The 13,734-nt window shown below is 50.3% G+C and overlaps 2 protein-coding genes across 2 annotated transcripts in view; both read right to left on the bottom strand.

Annotated features, from left to right (window-relative positions):
- The window catches only part of LOC137846905 (uncharacterized), a 426,139-nt gene that overhangs the window by 214,272 nt on the left and 198,133 nt on the right, over positions 1-13,734 (bottom strand). The window lies entirely within an intron of this gene.
- LOC137846907 (olfactory receptor 14C36-like) lies at positions 6,551-7,342 on the bottom strand. The gene has a single exon (XM_068665014.1). It carries the CDS (start codon positions 7,340-7,342, stop codon positions 6,551-6,553), a length of 792 nt encoding a protein of 263 aa, XP_068521115.1.

Consider the following 13,734-nt stretch of genomic DNA (forward strand, 5'->3'; position numbering starts at 1 on the left):
TGGGTGCTTTCCCTGAATGTCTGCTTCAGGCTCATGGCTTCTGGATAAAAACATGATCTTCATTGTGCACAAGGAGCTGGGAGACCACCAGCAGGCAAGGGGCCTGGAACTTTGCCTGCAAGGTCCCTCCTGCTCTAGCACCACACAGGACTGGCACGAAACTGGCTCCTGAGTGTCAGAGAGGCTGGGAGCCCAGCAGGTGTGCCATGAGCTTGGAGGATCACAACCAGCTCACTTCTATCTGGGCAGATCCGTGCCCAAAAAGGGGGTGTTTTGTAGGTATGGTATTATAAGCTCAGTGGTGTGTCAGAAACACTAAGTCCAGCAGGAAGTGAATGGCTGTTAAATGGCCTGTGAGTTGAGCTCTTTCTAAAGTAGCTGACAGGTCACCCTTGACTCCTGGCTGGGATCTGTGCCTTTAGGCTCACATCTGCCAGTGTCCATGGTAGGGCAGCAGAAGGCACTTGCTGTGCATGTAGTTTCTGAGATCGGCTCTTTCTAAGTACCTGGTAGGCCCCATAGTGGAAGAGGTATTGGATAGGGGTTGTCATGTCAGAGGTGTCAGCTTTTGCCTGAAGTCATCCTTTAGGACTGCTTTCAGTTTTCTACACAGAGGGGGCCACTGCCTCCGAGATGCTTGGGGCAAACTGAACTATGCATGAGGGTTTGGAAAAAGGTACCCTGGGTGCAAAGAAGGTATTCCATATCTGAAACTTTGTTGCAGAAAACAAAATTTTGGGGTGGTAAAAGAGCTGCTGGGCACATTGTGCAGGGTTCACCTACAGCTTTGGGTTATTTTCCATCCTTACTTAGAGGCCACGTCAGTCTCAAGAAAGGAGTAGGCAACAGATATGAGACAGACACTCTGAGATCGTGAAAGCCATCAGAAAGTTGCCCCTACGAAGTTGACTGATATGGGGAATTTCAGGAAATGCCTGGCCAGGAGAGATGTGAGATTTTAGGGAGTATAAAGGAGTTTGGCTAGCAGAAATTAATGATTTCTGTGAGGTTCGAACATTCAGGCAATGTTGATTCTGCTGTAACGATGGCTTAAAAGTCATTCCCCTATTTTAACCAGTGACATTAATTCCCAAAATAAATGCTACTCCACACCCTGAAAGGAATCCACTACTCTTATGCCTGACCTCAAAGTATCCCTTGAAGCCAAAACCCAGCCCATAGACCCTTTCCTTTACCTTTACTCTTTTGCTCACCCTGAGCTGATCAGCTTGTGGGCCACAAGGAGGAGATGGGTGGGGATGCTCTGAAGAGCTCAGCTCTGCCTCAGCATCTCCTGCCCCAGCAGGAGGAATGTGACTGTGGCAGGGACTGTGAGGTCACTTCTGTCTCTGCACTTGATAGGGCAGCAGCAGGAACATGTCACAGAAAGGGACTGGGAGGTCACTTGTGTCTGGAGGTGGCAGGTCACCCTTGAAATAGACCTGGGATCCGCACTTTTGGGCTGACATCTGGCAGTGGCCCTGCTAGGCCAGCAGAAGGCACCTGCTTGGCATGCTGAGTGTTGGCATTGCTTCCTTGCAACACTGTGCAGGGCTATGGAGATGTCTTAATGAAGTTCTTCTAGTAGCATCACACTACCCACCACATCCCACAGACCCCAAGAAGAGCCTTGAGCCAGACATGGGGGTGCCGGATCTCCCCTTCCATTGGCTGGGGTCAGGCCTTGGCTCTTCCGTTTCACCAAAATGAACCAAGACTTTTCTCAGCACAGTGCTTTGCCTGTCTGTAACCATGGCCTCCAGTTATCTGCCTTAACAAGTCCCTGGAGAGGCTTTGTTAGTAACAGCCCTCAGTGGGGCCCATTAATTTTCCAAGTCACCTCAACTTTTCCTCCTGACTTTACTTTCTCTAGCAGTTGCATCATTGTCCTCTCAGCACCTCAGCTTCATAGACTCAGTAACAAAATCTAAATGGAACTCATTAAAATGCAGAAACTCCTAACATCTCTTTGATAGTTGTCTTCAATCCTTCACGCCTTGTGTAGCTAATTGCAGAGCTTGCAAGATGTAGTCAAAGAAGATTTCAAAAAGCAGCTAATAAAAAATATTTTCTTGTTTTAAAGGCTAATTTTTGCTGCATTTCAGTTTGGAGCATCATTCTCCTCTTGCTATTCATCCAGGGTGACTTCTTTGGAGACCTCCATAGGGAGGAAAAGCAGAGTCTGGAGGTCTGACACCTCCTCTGCCAGCAGTGGTCTTTGTCCCTGTAACTGCAGCCCAGCCCAGCACGTGATACCCTTTCTAAGATAAGTCAGAGAAAAAATGAAAAAATAATAAAATAAAATAAAATAAAATAAAATAAAATAAAATAAAATAAAATAAAATAAAATAAAATAAAATAAAATAAAATAAAATAAAAAATAAATAAATAAAGTTGAAATGACCGTTGGATCCTGAGAAATTCTAAATGAATTGTAGTAGACAACTGAACATCCATGGTCTCTCTTGGGTCTTCTGTGGAAAACTCAGGATGAAAAGTAAAAAAAAAAAATTCTTCTAGTGGCTGTACATGTACATATGAGCTTGGCCTCTTTGGGGATGTTGTGGTTTAACCCGGCCGGCAGCTAAACACCACGCAGCCGTTCGCTCACCCTCCCCCCTCCCTCTCTTGGACGGGGGACAGAAATGGAAAGTGAAGCCCGTGAGTTGAGATAAAGACAGTTTAATAAGACAGGAAAATAATAATAATAATAATAATAATAATAATAATAATAATAATATTAATAATAATAATAATAATAATAATACAATGATGATAATAGTACTACTAATAATATGTACAAACAAGTGATGCACAATGCAATTGCTCACCACTCGCTGACCGATGCCCAGCCTAACCCCGAGGAGTCCGGCCCCCTCCGCCCGGCTAGCCACCCCTATATATTGTTTAGCATGACGTCAGATGGTATGGAATACCCCTTTGGCTAGTTTGGGTCACCTGTCCTGGGTCTGTCCCCTCCCAGCTCTTACTGCACCCCCAGCCTGCCCGTTGTCAGGACAGAGCAAGAAGCAGAGATGTCCTTGGCTTGGTATAAGCACTGCTCTGCAACAATTAAAACATTGGGGTGTTATCAGCACTCTTCTCATCCTAAGCCAAAACATAGCATTCTACCAGCTACTAGGAAGAAAATCAACTCTGTTCTAACTGAAACCAGGACAGGGGAAATTTTTCCCTTCTAGACATGGAAACCTAAATTGAGTGATGTGAAAGGACCTGCCCAGTCAATAGAGTAGGGCAAGGTCCTACTTCCTGTGCTATAGATGCAGAAGGCAGAAAGAATTGCATTGTGCCTGACACTACTCTGGGACGTGTCACCCAGGTCAGGCAACTTTACCTTAGTGCTGACAAGTCCATCACTAAACCACGCTCCCAAGCTCTACATCTACCCCTTGGCTCTCCAGTCGATGACCCAGCTCATGGATGGCAATCAGGGAGTCTCGGTTAGCGTGACGCTGCCTCAGGTGCGCCACCATGGTAGCCATTGGTACCTGCTGTTCTTCAGTCCTCAGCAAACCAACAACAGAAGGGTTTTGTGGAAGGCCAAGCAAGGTACACAACTGTTTCATGCCCTTTGTCTCCAAGACAGCTCTGCCAAAGCTCCACCAGTGGTGCCCTCTTGGAACTTTGAAGTTCCCTCTCCTGAAGCAGTCTCTGCTGAGTGTGCACATAGCCTCTGGACCGATCCTAATGGGGTGCTTTGGCCATTCCTTCCCAGTTAGACTCACTTCAGCCTCCAGTACAGTTAACTGTTGGGTTCCCCCTGTCACTCCAGAAATACGGGTGGGTTCTACCTCTTTCTAGCTTGATGGCATTAGGGTACACTGTGCACCAATGTCCAGTGGAGCCTGACACATCTGTGGGTCTGATGCACCAGGTCATTAAATATACCCAGTCCAGTAAAACCTTTCTTGTCCCTTTCTTCCCCACCTCCCCCTGGCTGGAAGCAGGACTCCTCTAGTCCTGCTTATAGTATTCATTACGATGTCTGGTAGTTGGCCCACTGGAAACATGTCCCACCACAGCACAGTCATCCCACAGGACAGAGGACAGGGCGATGACAGCCAAAGTATGCATTTTGATGCAGGAATTGTGACAAAACTCAGGCTGAAATACTCAAGAGCAGGACACTTCAAATGGCTGAGCCAGAACCCATCTGCGTATCCCAGTTTGGGAATCATCCCCTTCCATCAGGGATATGAAAGCAAAAAATGTGAAATGACCCGTCAGGTAAAAGCACACAGAAAGGTAAACTCACAGGTATTGTGCTGGAGTGTCAGAAGGCAAAAAACATTGTGTTGTGCCTCAGACTAATCAAGGAGACCTAATGCAGTTCATCCCTGAGATAAAGCAAACACTCTAAGAATTGTGAGGGATGTTCAGTTGTGGCCTAACATGAAGAAAGATGTTGATCACTAGTGAAGGAACGGTCTTTTTCTGCCATCACCAATCTGGTTACACAAGCATGACAACACCTAAAGGTCATATATCCCATGACTCTGTCAACCCACAGGACAGGGGAAGGGAGATGACAGTGAAGGAAGGTATTTGGGTGTGGATGGTGGGGCCCAGCAGAGACAAGGAGTCAAGGCTGTGGGCTGGGGTGAGGCCAGCAGAAGCTGTCCAAGGGGTGGTGCTGCTGGTGAGGACACGTTTGTGGCAGCAGCCTGAGTGGGCAGCAGCTGTGCGCAGGCGAGGGGAGGCCAGGAAGCACATGGCAAGAGCACTGCTGCCAGAAGAGCCGAGGCCGGGGCCGAGCCCAAGGGCAGAGGCAGGCCCAGGGCAGGGGGATGCAAGGGCCATGCTGAACTCCTTGCCTCTGCAGCAGCCGCCCTGGCCCTCAGCAGATGTGCTCTCTGGAACGCATGGGGAGGTGCTGGTGTACATCAGAGAGCAGCAAGGAGGGCGCTGGAGAGGGCTGGGGCCAGGCAGGTGGCAGAGGCTGGCTGGGTGTCCCCACTGCTGCAGCCAGTGCACTCAGAGTGGCAGGAGGAGGGCAGGCAGGGCTCATGGCCCTGGGACACAGCCTGGCCCTGGGCTGTTCCTGACATCCCTGCAGCTCCTGGCATGTTGCGGTGAGGTGCCCCTCAGCCTTCCCTCCTGTGCTCCCAGGGCACACAACTGCCTCCTGCCCAGCTCACTGCCCACCATGAATGTCCAGCACGGCTGCTTCCTAAGCTGGGCCTTGCCCAGGGTCAGTGCAATTCAGGGGCAGAAAATGGCCCTTGTCCCGGTGACTTTTCATGGCCTTCCTCTCAATACATGCTCTTCTCATCCTTGATCTCTTTTACTGAACATAGAGGCCTAGGGGAGCTTTTTGGTACAGACTAAGACAGAAAAAGCGTTGAGTCCTTCAACCCCGTCTCTGACTGCTGCTATGAAGTGCCTATGAGACATGGACTTGTTTTCAGGTATTTTCCTCTGACAGTCTCAGCAGTGCCCAGTGACAGAAGACATGGGATTACATGGCATTCCCCACAGGAAAACACGTTTCCTCCGAGCAATACCAAGCACTGGATCATGTTTCTCCAAAGTGGGCAAATCCCCATCACTGGAGATATGAAAGCCCAACTGGAAATGGGCCTGGGCTGCCTGGTGTAGGTTTCTGTGCCTGGCTAGTGAGGGTGGCTAGATGGGCTTTGGAGGGCCCCTCCACTCTCAGTGAACCTATCACTCTGCAGTGCCTGGCAGCGTTTCTGAGAACTTCTCTGCAGTATCTCCAGACCAGCTGGACACAGGGTGCTCATGGGGCAGAGGATCTTCTGGGGATGAACTCATTCATGATGTAACCCTGAGGACAACATGGAGCAGGGGTTACAAATATCAATATCACCTCTGCCCATAGCAGTCTTCCGTCCCCCTGCCTCCACTATCCTGCCCCTTCTTTCCTTCAGGATTAGAGCCAGAAGGGACCTCTGGAGGTTTCCAGTGAAAAGATCTGCTCTGAGCAGGGAGAACTTTCACATCAGATCAGGCTGCTTCCTCAGTGCTTCCTCCACCTCACTTTTGAAAGCCGTACTCCTAGGGGTGTTAGCTGGAAGGCCAGTTCTGATTCAGTGGTGCTACAAGACAGCAGTGTGTAAGAGAAGGGTGACCAGCACCAAAACGACCATGTCCTGCTGCTGTCAGTGTTCGTGGGTCCAAGGAAGTGGTGACCCTGACTCAAAGGCTGCAGGGAGAGAGTGCCTTCCAGGACAGAAAAGGACAGCCAGGGTTTTCCACCACATTGCAGCAGGGATCTTCATCCCACAACCACTGCTGTACCTGAGAAGAGTGTATGAGAAATGAGATCCACAGAAACTGACTACCTGCTGGTTCCTTTATTTAGTTAGTCACAAAGAGCTTAGCAGCACCTCTACATGAGGACTTTGGGTTAGAAGAAAAGGTAGAAAGAGATAGAAGAACAAAAATAACTTAAATTTATAAAATAAAATGATAAAAATAATATTTAGCATATTGGAATAATATTGAAAAGGATGAACTATTTTTGAAATATAGGAACAAAGATGTTTCTGCCTTCTCCAGCTATACTTCAGGGAATCACATGCTGAAGATGGCTTCTTTGTCGAAATACTGAATATTGCAATAACATCCTCAGTGCCTCCTTGAGCTCTTTATTCCTCATGCTGTAGATGATGGGGTTCACTACGGGAGGAAACGCTGAGTACAAAACAGCCACCACTAGGTCCAGGAATGGAAAAGAGATAGAGGGGGGCTTCAGGTAGGCAAACACGGCAGTACTGAGATACAGGGAGACCACGGCCAGGTGAGGGAGGCACGTGGAAAAGGCTTTGTGCCGGCCCTGCACAGAGGGCATCCTCAGCACTGCCCTGAAGATCTGAACATAGGAAAAAACAATAAAAACAAAACAACCAACACCTAAACAGGCACTAACCAGAAGAAACTTGACTTCTGTGAGGTAGGTACCTGAGCAGGAGAGCTTGAGGATCTGGGGGATTTCACAGAAGAACTGGTCCACAGCATTGCCTTGGCAGAGGGGCAGGGAAAATGTAGTGGCCGTGTGCAGGACAGCATTGAGAAAGCCACTGCCCCAGGCAGCTGCTGCCATCTGGGCACAAGCTCTGCTGCCCAGGAGGCTCCCGTAGTGCAGGGGCTTGCAGATGGCAACATAGCGGTCATAGGCCATGACAGTGAGAAGAAAAAACTCTGAACCAATAAGGAAGACTAAAAAGAACACCTGAGCAGCACACCCTTGATAGGAGATGGCCCTGGTGTTCCAGAGGGCATTGGCCATGGCTTTGGGCAGAGTGGTGGAGATGCAGCCCAGGTCAAGGAGGGCGAGGTTGAGGAGGAAGAAGTACATGGGGGTGTGGAGGCAGTGGTGGCAGGCTACGGCGCTGAGGATGAGGCCGTTGCCCAGGAGGGCAGCCAGGTAGATGCCCAGGAAGAGCGCGAAGTGCAGGAGCTGTAGCTCACATGTGTCTGCGAATGCCAGCAGGAGGAACTCGCTCACTGAGCTGACATTGGGCATTTCCTGCCCTTCATCAAGGACACTGCACAGAAGGAAAAATAAAGACTGTTAGGGGAAATTTCCCCGAACAATACTCATTTATTTTCTCATTAGAGCCTTCACATTGTCTTTCTTTCAAGGTGACCTTTGTGTGTCTCCCTGGTTGTAGCCCTGTTTTGTGATTGCTGAATGTCCTGTACACAGCACACAGCCATACAGCTCCACTGCAGTGGTAAATGTCGTTGATATGGGCAAAAACCTCAGCCAGAAGTCACTTCCAGGAGGGCTGCTCTGTCCATCCCCTAGTGCCCAGCTGCTGGCTGCTTACAGCACTCAGCTGGGGGAAGGATGCACACAGAGGTTGTGCTGAAAAACCACGTCTCCTTGTCTGCAGGTCCTAAAGAACAGCTCAGAAAAGCCGGGGTGCAGTCTGAAAGCAGAGAAAAAAGAAGGGATATTCTCAGGTTCGTCACTAAACTGTTTATGTCTCAGTTCAATGCAATAGGAAGCTCAGTCACCAGTGCAAATCCAACTACCCCATTAACATAGAGCCTGCCCCACAATCAGAGCAGTAAGAGGCAGGCAGAGAGTGCAGAAAGTGCCTTCTCTTTGAAGGCACCTCCTGCCCTTCCCTTCCCCTGCCCAAGCCCCTGGGCACCCTGGGCAGGCTGAGTGCAGGGACCCTGCTCTGCACCACAGCCGTGGGAAACACTTCTGTGATGGTTTTACCGTGCTGGGCAGCTAAACCCCACAACCTCTCTCTCACTCCCCCTCCTTTAGATGAGGAGGGGGAGAAGTAAAGCAAAGAACAACTCACGGGTTGGGATAAGGATAATTTAATTAAAGGGAAATAATAATAATAATTAAATAAAGACTACCAACAACTAAACAATTTAACTAAGGGGAAATAAAAACGGAAAGGGGAAAAGGGAGGGGAAAAGGAAAAATAAAAAGAAGGGAGGAAAACAAACAAACAAAATGAATGAAGGCTATATGGAAGTGCAGAGGACAGAAATTACTCTCTACTTCCCACAAATGAGAGATGATTGACCGTGTCCTTGAAGCAAGGCCTCAACACACACAGCCGGTGTTCAAGAGGAGGACTGACGTTTTCCCAACGAGAGACCACCCTCCCCCTCTTCTTCCTGTTTCCACCTTTTATTGCTGAGTGTGACATCACATGGTATGGAATATCCCTTTGGTTGGTTTAGGTCAGCTGCCCTAGTGATGTTTCTCTCCTCACCTTTTGCCCACCCCCTAGGAGGGTTAGAGAAAGGCCCAATGCTGTGCCACTGCTGCTCAGCAGTAGACACAACATTGGTGTGATAACACTGCTGTTCCAGCTACAAGTACAGAGTACGGCACTGTATGGGCTGCTGCCGGGAAAGTTAACATTCCAGCCAGACCCAGTACACCTTCCTGCACCCCCAGCTTCAGGACCAAAAGCTGCATTGCCCTCCAGCCAGAGACTTACCGTGTTCAGGGCTGTGAAGTGCTCTCCCCCAGTGAGCTCTGTGCATCCTGCCACTTCTGCCTGCAATTAAGCACTCTGTCTCTGCAGGCAGTGCCCCCAGCCCTGCTGCGCTGTGCAGAGGAGCTGCTCCTGGGCACAGCTGGCTCTCTGCTTCATAGGACTTTTTAAAAAGTGTTTTCTCTGTCCCATGAGCTCAGCCCAGCTCAGCAGCACAGCACCAGCCCAAGGCACTGCAATCACCCCTCTGGGGGCTTGGCTGATGAGCCCACGAACCTCAGGCACTCAGAGACAAGTGAAGACATCTCTCCAGAAGTGCAAGTCAGAGGCAAGTTTCCTGCAGTGTCCCTCTGAGGGCCAGCACTGACACAGCCTCCCTTGGAGCTCATTAGAGTAGAACCCTGGAGGCAGTGAGGACAAGGAGACAAAGGCAATGTGAAGGTGACAGTGATGAGTAGGAAAACTGGATGTGTGTCACCAAGCACAAGGGTCAGGCCTTGTCCCTTGGCCCATAGGAAGGGAGATCCCTTCCCTTTACAGGTTGCTCAGGGCTCTTTGTGGGGCAGTAGGAGATGGGGATGTGCATGGCCAAGTGCAGGAGAATGGTACGACCCCTGCGTGCTTCATGGGTGGGGGCGAGGAGGCAATGAGGCCCTGGTGCTTTAACGATCAGCTATCTCTTCATAGGCCTCAATGGCAGAGACAACAGCCATAGCCATGGACACAAAGACCTGGGTCCTGTTGGGACTTTCATCCTTTCCACAGCCCTCTATCCTGTCTAAACCTGGCTCTTAAAAGGACTCCCATACCTGCACATCGTTCACTGCTGGCTGCAGACCCTTGTCCGTGTGGTGTCACACCAAGTCTGAGCTGAGTCTGGGAACTCAAATCTTCTTGGTGGCCATGCTCCTCGTAAGGCAGCTCTGTAGGAAGCTGGCCTGGTTCCTGGTGAGCAGGCACCGCAGCGCATATGACATCCCTCGTGGTTCCCAGGCCCTCCTCCTCCTGGGCACTGCTCACTCAGCAGTGTCCCAGGCTGCCCTGATGTGTGGGGTTTCTCTCCCTCTGGTACAGGAGTGGGCTCTTCTCCATGTGAAAGTCAAGAGTTTTCTTAAGTCAAAATCTGGCAATTTCTCAAGGTTCACACACAGAGAGTGGTGCTCAATGGCTCTATGTCCAAATGGAGGTTGGTGACAAGTGTTGTACTTCAGGGGTCTGTCCTCGGACCCGTATGGTTTAATATGTTTATTAGTGACATAGACAGTGGGGTCGAGTACACCCTCAGCAAGAGTGCAGATGACACCGAGCTGAGAGGTGTAGTTGATGCAACAGAGGAAGGGATTCCTGTGCTAAGGGCCCTGGGCAACCTGATCTCATAGGGGACATCCATGATTATGGCCAGGGGGTTAGCAATAGGTGATCTTTAAAGTCCTTGAACAGGAGCCATTCTCTGATTCTATGGTCTCTACCTCAAGCATGACTCCCATCCCATCAGCCTTCTTGTGGTCTCTCACCTGACCAGAACAGAAGGTGCCTCACCATCATCTTCAATGCCATGTGCATGCTTCTGGCCTTTACGGTCCCTATCTGTGCCACATTCCTCCTGGAGGTCTGTCAGCTCCAGAGACAGAAGTGGCCTCCCAGCCTCCTTCACATCTACATGCCTCCTGCATGCCCAACAGATCCTGAGGCACACCTGATCCCATCCCAGCATTCCCAGCCAGCTCCTCCTTGTGGCCTCTGATCTGATCACATACCTGTCATCTCATATGTCTCTTCCAATGCCATATGACTGCTTCAGGACCTCACAGTCCCTGCCCTACGCCAAGCATAAAAACCACACAAGGTAGGGGTAGGAGTGGGCTTGAAGCTGAGATGTGCTGTGTGCATGGTGGAGGGCTTTGGGAGTTAGGTGTTCAGGTTAATGTTTAGGAATTAGTGGTCACATTCCAGGGTTAAAGGAATGGCAAGGGCTTCAAGGAATTGTTTGGTGTTGTGCCTAAGGATCCTGCTCAGGGTTTAGAATAAGGACAAGCTTTGAGGACTTCAGTTTTGGTCTGGTTTGGGGCCTAAGGCTAAGGCTTGCACTTTTCTCCTTGGTTAGGCTTCATCATCCTTCTGCTTGCCCCTCTACTAGAAGATGGGTTTGACATCTGCCTTTTCCAAGTCCGGAGGAAAGTCTTTGATCCATCTGTCCTTTCCAAGGTATTTGAGATAGGTCTTATGACAATGTCAGCACCTCCACTAGCACCTCTCTCACCCTTCCCACACCACCGCTAAGGAACCTGAGGATTGACCAGGGGATGATGAATGTTTGGAAAGAACTTGGTTAAGATCTGTGAGGTGGGTTTCTGCATGATTAGGAAGAAGAAAATTGGATACAAATGCAAATTTTGAAAGCAAAACCAAGAGTATCATCGTGGCACTGCAGGACAGCTCCAGCAATGGGGCAAAACCACACAAGGGTTGCTTGACACTGGGGCCACAGAACTGTAGCTGGGAGGAGGAGAAAGAATTCCTGTACATGAGAGAAATTCCCCTGGTTCAGGTAGAGCTGCCTTCTGGAGTCAGACCTTCCACTTCTCGAGCCTTGCAGAGAACAGGGATGGCATACAGCCCAGGGCTGACTGTAGGACATGGCCCCCAGCAGGAACCACTGCAGTCATGCAGAAGGTGCAGCTGAGAGTGCTGCCACCTCTGTGAGCAAAGGGGGTGCTGTCCTCAGCCAGGAAGCTGGCCAGCATCTGGCACAGGGTGGTGGAGCTGTACAAGGCCTGCAAGGCAGAGAAATCTCCCTCAGGAAGAAGGCCACGGGCATCTGCAGGTGTTTGGTGTCAGGAATCAGCATAGTGATGAGGGTGTTCCACATCCCAGTCACCGTGCTGGTCATGTAAGAGGGGAAGAAGAGATTTCTGTATGGGTAGAGTATCTTCCAGATGGACAGCTAGGGAAACTCAATGAATGGTGTCTTAGTGTCTCATTCCCTTCATGGAAACCCTTTACAGCATTCTGGTCCCCCCTCTTTTGTTAGAACACGTTCAGAGGGGTGAAATGATCCCTGGCAGTCATGGCTGAGGTGTCCTGCCATGCCGTGGGAACACAATAGGAGTTAAGGGAGAGAATCATTTGTACTCATGTTTGACAATCAAACTATAATAGCATAAAATCAGTCTCTCCCAAATTCATCTAGGAGCAGACAGTGATGAATTCAGTCTGCTTCAACCACCACACCCCAGCAGAGACCCTGCTGCCTTGGGGAGCTGTCAGCCCTGAGGCCTTGGGGACACCTCGAGGGAGCCCAAGGGCACAGAGCAAGCAATGCCATGGTCGGGTGCTGTGCTGCTGAGCTGGGCCAGGCTCCTGGGCCCAAGGGGAGCTCCTGGCAAGCACTGCAGAGAGACAGCTGTGCCCAGGAGCAGCTCCTCTGCACAGCGCAGCAGGGCTGGGGGCTCTGACCGCAGCTGGCACACAGAGAGGACAGAAGGAGAGAGGGCTTGGAGGCACTGAGGAGCGCAACAACAGAGGGCAGCGTGTGGCAGGACACATCTGCAGGCTCTTGACACCGTGAGGCTCTGGCAGCAGGGCACTGCAGGTGGGGTTGCCAGAGGGGTCTTCTACAGCTGGCACATCCGATGACTGATAGCATCTGTCAGGGTTGGTCTCTCTGTTTATGCAGTGCTTTAGATAATGGCATTATGAGGGGCAATTCAGGAGGAACATCAAGGCTTGACTTATGTGAAGGGGAAGACTTTTTCTGCAGTCTGTGCTTGCAGACTGCTGCAGTGGACAGGAGGCAGGTTTCATTTTCAGGATTGTACAGGAGACTGAGACTCCTGGAGCATTGCATTGAGAAATCAGTAACTCGGTGATCAAATTTGTAAAGTACCTTCCCAAACATCATCTCATGGACTGCACCAGCATCATCATAATGTGGTCCTCTCAGGTTTTATCCTAGTTTATCTTTAGGAGCTACAAAAGCTCTGATACCCCCTTTCTTTGGGAGGTGTCTGCAGGTTAAAGCAGAGCAAACAGCATTTGCAATGATAAGGAGCTGAGTCCTCTGCAGGCAGAGCTGCAGCACAGGAGGGTCTGCTGAGTGTCCGTCTGTCCCTCCCTGGCCTTGCCTCCCCTGGCAGCAGCACGCTGGCATTCCTCCTGGCTTCTCCAGCTGGCCGTGCTGCTGCTGGTCTTGTTCCCAGGCTGGCTGGGGATGGGGGTTTCGCATGCCCATGGAGTGAGCCCTCGGTGTGCTTGGGGGACGTGGAGTATGGGGACAGAGTGAGGGGTGTGGAGATGTGCATTTTGATCCTGGATTCTTCTGCTCTCAGCAGTGTTCTTTTCAGATGAACAACTGAGCATAACTTTCCTGCAGCTCTCACAGGGCTGGTGAGACCAGCACTGATGGACAGATTGTCTGTCCTCACTAAAGGACACGCTGCACTCTAGGGACAGTCCCTTTTTCTCTGAGCAGACACAAAGTTTCCCTTCAAGTGCAGGGGAATGCCCAGGATTTCTGTTTTAGAAAAACTCAGCAGTGTCCAGGTTCTGTAGGCACTGGAACAGGCACCACAGGGAAGTGGTCACAGCACTGAGGCTGTCAGAATTCAAACATTTGGGCAACCCCCTCAGGCATATAGACTGATTTTTGGGTGGTCATGTACAGATTCAGGGGTGGGATCTGATGATCCTTGTGCAACCCTTCCATGTCAGCATGTTCTATGATTCTATGACTCCAGGAACATAGGAGGAGAATTGTCCTGTAGCTCAAAGACCG

This window comes from Anas acuta, chromosome W (genome assembly GCF_963932015.1).
Source record: "Anas acuta chromosome W, bAnaAcu1.1, whole genome shotgun sequence".
NCBI lineage: Eukaryota > Metazoa > Chordata > Aves > Anseriformes > Anatidae > Anas > Anas acuta.

What these genes read in the sequence shown, in the direction of transcription:
- LOC137846907 (XM_068665014.1), bottom strand. Translation starts at nt 7,342, where the DNA reads ATGTACTTCTTCCTCCTCAACCTCGCCCTCCTTGACCTGGGCTGCATC.